The sequence below is a fragment of the Oryza brachyantha genome, chromosome 5 (genome assembly GCF_000231095.2).
Source record: "Oryza brachyantha chromosome 5, ObraRS2, whole genome shotgun sequence".
NCBI lineage: Eukaryota > Viridiplantae > Streptophyta > Magnoliopsida > Poales > Poaceae > Oryza > Oryza brachyantha.
In genome coordinates, this window is record NC_023167.2 from 7,353,831 (window position 1) to 7,360,688 (window position 6,858).

The 6,858-nt window shown below is 47.6% G+C and overlaps 1 protein-coding gene across 1 annotated transcript; it reads right to left on the minus strand.

Moving 5' to 3' along the window:
* Nucleotides 1-547: 547 nt before the first annotated feature.
* On the minus strand, nucleotides 548-3,385 carry LOC102718364 (cation/H(+) antiporter 19-like). Its single transcript, XM_040524351.1, has 2 exons — nucleotides 3,117-3,385; nucleotides 548-2,997 (listed from the first exon to the last, which is right to left on the minus strand). Exons 1-2 carry the CDS (start codon nucleotides 3,303-3,305, stop codon nucleotides 796-798), a joined length of 2,391 nt encoding a protein of 796 aa, XP_040380285.1. The 5' UTR covers nucleotides 3,306-3,385; the 3' UTR covers nucleotides 548-795.
* Between the last annotated feature and the right edge of the window lie 3,473 nt (nucleotides 3,386-6,858).

Here is a 6,858-nt window from a genome sequence, read left to right on the forward strand (position 1 = left end):
AATAACAAATCAATGTCATAGATCTCTATGACATTCAATCTATTGTCATACACTTGTAACATGAAACTATATATATGTCACATAACAAATTTGTGGCGGTGGTTTTTTGACGTTTGGATTTTCGTCAACTAGATGTCACAAAGTTTATATTGTAACATAAATTTTATATATTATGACATAAGTACGACATCAAAAAACCACACATCTCTTGTAGTGTCTCTAGGATTTTATCTTTATCTCTCTAGAGTTTCTATTGGACTCTAGGTGCACCTATTACTAGTACCTTTCATGAAAAATTTTTCGCTGCGAAAGGGCCTGTAGCACCTGAGGTCCTGGGTTCGACTCCTCGTTGGAGCGAATTTTCCAGGATTCTAACGGCTTTGTGCTTTCTCGTGGGAGACGATGTGCCCGTCGACAACGAGGCGCCCATGGCGATGGCGGCTTCGGGGTTTTTCTAGATTTGCTGGCCAGTCTTCGGAGGTGTCTCAATAATTTGAACCAGATATTGAGAAGAAAGTGAAAAAAGGACAATTCCAAAATTCCCGTCCTGCTTTCCTCGCTTTGTTAATTAGTCGAGTTTAGGCTTGAGTGTGAAGTGGTAGATAGCATTAATTATACACTACGTTGTCAGGTGTTTCTGAAAAAAGATTGTACTGTATGCTAGGCATGTAAAGCCATTAGAGGACAAGCTCCTTTAATCCATATACCAAACTTAGCACTATCAAATTACACAACGCGTATACATATTTGTATTAGTACGCCTTACGACTAAGCGTGTAGCATGGTATGCTTGCATCACCATTTACGAGAGCCCGAGCTTCTGGGCCCCGGCGTGTCGATGTCCATGACAATATCCGCGACCTCCTCGACGAGGTCGTAGTGCTCCGCCGTTGGGTCGTACTGCTTCATCACCAGCACCGACGCCACCGTCGAGAACTCCGGCAGCGCCAGGTAGCTCCCAACCGGCCCGAGCTCCGGGCAGTCCGTGCTCCGGTCAGCCAGCGGCACGCACGGCGTCCCTTGCCCTACCAAGAAGAGGTTGCACGGCCCCATGGCCTTGATCGCCTCCACGACGTCCGTCTTCCCTCCTGCCGCCCTCTCCTCGTACCGGACGGAGTCGTTCCCGTCGGCGACATTGCCACGGAAGTCGGCGAGGGACGCCTCGTCTGCCGCGGCGCTGTCGTTGCCGCTGTCTGCACCGGCCGCGCCGGGCTTTGGGACGAAGCGTAGCACGTGGAGCGCGATGCCTGGGTGCTCGACCATGCGCGTGGCGTAGGCAAGGGCCTCGCGGTCGTCGCGTCCGCCGAAGAATAGGACGGCGATGTTGTAGGAGACGTCGCTGGCGGCGACCTGCGCCGCGCCGCCGAGCCCCCGGTCGACGAGGATGGCGACGGAGCAAGGCGCGTGGCGGACCACCCGCTGGTTGATGTGCTGGTACTCGTCGCCCATGGACTCCATGTGGCCGTCCATCTGGTGGAGCTTGTGGAAGGGGAGCACGATGAGCGCGGCGCGCTTCTGGTGCGCGCTGGTGACCACGTCCTCGTGCATGGTGTGGAGGTCGGAGATGGCAGTCATGGCACGGATGGAGACGCGGCTCAGCTGCTGGTACGTCTGGAACGCCACGACGAGCTGGTCGCCGTCGCCGTTGAACCGCCTGTTCCAGAACGGCATGCCGTTGCGGCGCGCCTTGTGCACCATGTAGATGGCGGACGACCGCTCCGAGAGCTCGACGAGGTGCATGGCGTACACGGTGATGCCGCGCCGGCGCGTGCCGCGCGACGACTCCATGAGGTTGATCATCGTGGGGATGTTGCGCGTGCTGTGGAAGCAGGCCATCATGCGGAGCTCGTCCTCGGGGTTCGCGCGCTGGACGGCACGGTTCTTGTATGGTAGGCCTTGCCGCGCCGGTTTGTAGATGGCCATGACCAGCGGCGTCGTGATGAAGGTGTTTATGAGCGCCATGAGCACAAGGATGGCGAAGGTCTCGTCGTTGAGGACGTGCCGGTCCTTGCCTATGTTGAGCACGATGAGCTCCACGAGCCCCTTGGTGTTCATCAGAACCCCGAGCGTCACCGCCTCGCGGAGCGGCACGCTCGCGATGAGCGACGCGAGCACCGTGCCGCCGATCTTGCCGATGCACGCCGTCGCGACGACGAGCACGAGGAGCCCCCAAGACTCACCGCCCTTGATGGTGAGGACGTTGGTCTTGAGGCCGCTCGACACGAAGTAGAGCGGCAGCAAGAGGCCGGAGATGAGGTCCTCCACCTTCTCCAGGAGGACGCCAGCAAACGGCCCGTCCTTGGGCACGATGATACCGACGATGAAAGCGCCGAACAGCGCGTGGATGCCGATGGTGTCGGTGACGAAGCCGGCGGCGAGCACGATGGAGAGCGTCGCGCATATGTATATCTCCTTCACGGGCTCCCCCTCGGGGGACCGCCGCGCCATCCACGCGAGCAGCGGCCGGAGGAATAAGAACGACGAGACGACGAAGCCGACGCCTGTGAGGAGCACCCAGAGCGAGACGAGCGGCGACCCCGTGCCGGACAGCGCGATGGCGAGCGCGAGGAGTATCCATGCGGCGACGTCATTCACGGCCGCCGCTGACATGGCCATACGGCCGAGGTCGGTGGTGAGCAGCTTGAGCTCCGCGAGGATGCGCGCCAGCACGGGGAACGCGGTGATGGAGAGCGCGACGCCCATGAAGACGAGGAAGGGGCCCGTGGGGACGCCGCGGGCGACGGTGTTCTGGAGGACGAACGAGGTGGCGATGCCAAGGACGAAGGGAAGGGAGATGCCGGCTACAGCGATCGCGAGCGCGCCGGCGCCCGTGCGGCGGAGGGAACGGAGGTCGAGCTCGAGCCCGACGAGGAAGAGGAAGAAGAGGAGGCCGATGTTGGCGAGGGTGTCGAGCACCGTGAGGCTCTGCTTGGGGAACACCGTGTCGATGAACGCGCTGCTCCGGCCGATCGCCGACGGGCCGAGCAGGATGCCGCCCTGAACACTCCCAGATCAAACCAACCGAACCAATCAAAACCTTCCACGGACGACGAACCAAATGGAACGACCAGAACTGCGAAGAAGAAGAAAGAGAAATTTGTTGAACCGCGGCATACGATGATCTCAGCAATGACGCGCGGCTGTCGGAGCGGGCGGAGGAGGAAGGCGAGCACGCGCGTGAGCACGACGACGATGCATATCTGGAGGATGGCCAGCGGCAGAGCCGAGTGCAGGGGGTTCTCCCCCTGGAACACGCCGTCCGACGTCGCCTTCATCGGCTTCACGGCCTCCGCCGCCGCCGCCATGGTTGACCGTACGTACGTACGTAGGTGTGCGCGTGGGATGGCTAGCTTCCTCCCCTGGCCGTCTCCTCTCCAGCCCTCTCTGTCCTACCTATCCGCAAGAGAAAGGGACGATCCGGAGGTTGGAAGAGGTGATCAGCATCAGTCTGCATGCATATCTGATGTGTCTATTTATTGCATGCTGTATTTTTAGACAGTTAGAGGAGAGTTCATTCCGGCAGCACGTTTGAAATGCAACTTCAGCGTATAGGATGTCCCAGTCGCTTCCAATTCATCTAAATAGTAAAAAAAATATAAAAATAAAAATCAATAAAAAAATTAATATGTGATATCTGACTTCACAAATCTTTATCATTCATGCATGCATCGGTGGAGACAACTTCTAAAGGAACGAAACCAAATGGTGTTGCACAAAGGCAAATTCTACTGTCCACGCAAAGATATCAAATTTTTAATGTAAAATTTTGATATCAAGCTAAATAAAAAATACGGTCCCTCAAGCTTTTGTCGATAGTAAAAAAGGTTTTTTTTTACTATTCTTAAAAATTTTAGTGCAAAATTCGATTACCTTAAGGTGTATTATTGTATCTGAAGATACTAAACGTTTATACTGAAAAATATCATAACTCGATATACTTTTTCAACAATGACAAAAAAGCTCTACTAAGAAAAGTTTCTTTGGACAAATGGCATAACTTGATCTTAGCACGTCGAGTCGGAGCAACTCATATCGTCTGGAGGGGAACCTCACAGGCGATGTCAGCTAAAACATCTGCTTTCTACTTCCTGGGTGAACTCTCTATCAATGCTGGTTGTTTTGGCTGTGCGGCAAATTATGATCAGGGTAGGATATTGCTTTTCAGTACATAGCTTTCACCCCCGCGTGGGAATGAACATGCAATCTAGGAGCTGGAATCCCTAGTTTTTTTCCTCATTGTGTAAGACTATATGTTATGTCATGTTTTTGGCTTTCTCTTTTCTCTAAAAGAAATACTTCCTCCGTTTCGTAACGTAAGATGTTTGACTTTTTTGCTTTCAATATTTGACCATTTGTCTTATTCAAAAAATTATTTTGCTTGTGACTTAAAGAATTAAGCACGACTTATCATTTTTTATATTTGTACTAAATTTTTAAATAAGACGAATGGTCAAACGTTACAATCAAAAAAGTCAAACATATTACATTATAAAACGGAGTTAGTAGGAGACTAGATAAACACGTACGTTTCATAACGGGATAAGCCTAATACAGGGCCGACTAACGTCCTTGGCGGAAGTGGCGAGGCGACCTAGGGCCCTAGCCGGGAGAGGCAACTAAATTTAGAGGCAACTGAATTTATATTTATATGTCTATGGTTTGATTTATGTATCTATTCTTTTAAAAATAAATGATTAATTAACTTATAAAATTAATAGACAATGATAATCTATTGGTTAAGGTTAGTATCTCTATCATTTACTAATGTTGGTTTCTGTGCTAGCCAAAATTTGAATTTTGAAAATTTTAATATTAAAGTTGGCATTAATGTGTTCTTTTACTATAGTTTATTTTTTCAAGCATTGTCTTTGCATCACTAAGAACACAAATAAAAAAGTTTTAATCATAAATTATTTTTTGTTGATTCAGTTCATTTTTTATTCATTTTCTTTATTTTTTCCTAATGTAGTATCAACTTTATTTATCAAAATTTAGAACTAAGAGTATATTGCAAGTTATCTACTAAGAGTTAATGCTTGGTTTATCATGCTAGTAATGTTTATTAGTGTAACTTTAGAGAATAAATATTTAGACTAGAGAGCCTTTGGCACCGAGTTCACCTCAGACCCTCAAAAATATAGAACCAACTCTAGCCTGATAACTAGGTCAGGTATCATATAACATGTGTATCAGGTTTGATATATACTTACATATCAAATATTGATATTATCAACGACACATGCAATTTTGTAATGAAATTTTTCATTCCCCAAAATTAGGATGCAAAATGGTCAAAGGAGATTGGGGAGAAAGCATTTACATTGGCCTTGCTTGGCAATACACCAATCAAATCCTATTTTCTAATTCTTCCAATTTGTTACCTATACAAAATTTAAGGTATTTGCTACAAATATAAAAAAGAAACATACACCCCAAAATAATTTAATATGCATCGTTCTACTACTGTGGGTTGGTACATTATTAAGATGGATTCCAGTGAAAGAATTTCTATTTTATCCCTTTTAGTTTAGGAGATATCGAATTTACAATTTGTATACATGTATTTCGGTACTAGTTCTACTCTATACTATACATGCGTTTCATGAGTTATGTTTGTGAGGTTTGACCCGTAGGATCGCAACAGAGTAAAACAACTACCAGAGGAGAATGAATGGTAGATAGATCAAAAACCCAAATCTTCTTATGAAAATAAAAAATTACCTTCACAAAAGCCTTACCGAAGCCTTCGGTCGCACTGCGTTTATGCCACTGGTCAGACCGACGTTATATGGCCGGTCAGACCGCTCACATAACCTCGGTCAGACCGATATTGAGTGGCTGGTCAGACCGCCAGCCTAACTGCGGTTAGACCGTCGGGATCCTGAAAAACGCCGATCGACAAACCTTCAAGATGTAGATTAAATCTCTCGACTTTTATTGATCAACCAGTGTTTACAAAATGCATAGAAAGCACTCCTAACAAAAACTTTTGATCTAATATCGAAATAGAGTCGAAACCCTAATTTACTCTCTCAAACGGCACCGAAAAGCTCACCGGGGGCATACCCCTCGGTACCTATTTCGACGTGGCCATGCAAAGCCCGCGTATCTAGCACGAATTAGAACTCCCAATCTCATGGAAAACCAATCCTTATCCGTAACTAACCATACCTCCATCTCTAATACAACAAATCTTCTCAAATCCGGACTCTATCCGAATTCAACTTCCATATCCCATACGCACATAATATCTCCATCGTATGCCATATGGAATCTTCACCAACCACGTGCATTGAACTCTAGCCTTGACCACCGGACGTCACCTTATCTCCAAGTTGACTCCCGATCCATCACCGGTATACTCTCCCGAGGCATCAAGTCACCTACACATGAATCAAACAAAGAAACCATATTCCGAGACCAAGCTATCTCCAACTTGACTCATTGTTAGCAAAACAACAGTAGCTATACGTATAGAAACCAACTAGAAGTCAAATTCACGAAAAACATATCCGAAATCGAAAAGAACACCGAAAACTGAAACTTTCGGGGCTGACCTGCCAGTCTGACCGCCCATATACCTGCGGTCTGACCGTAGTTGTCTGAAAGGTCTGACCGCCCATATACCTGCGGTCTGACCACCCAGTCAATTATCACAAAAACATTTATCTCGCAAACCACCAATTTGTTCATCACAAAAACATGTAGATCACTTTTTGATCTTACAATCTCCCCCTTCATGAACACATTGGAAAACACTTCAAAATTATTTGTTGTTTTTGAGAAGCAACTCCAAAAAAACATTTAAAAGAAACATCTTTCATTTTGAAAAAAAAAGAAATTTTCAAATTTCCAAAA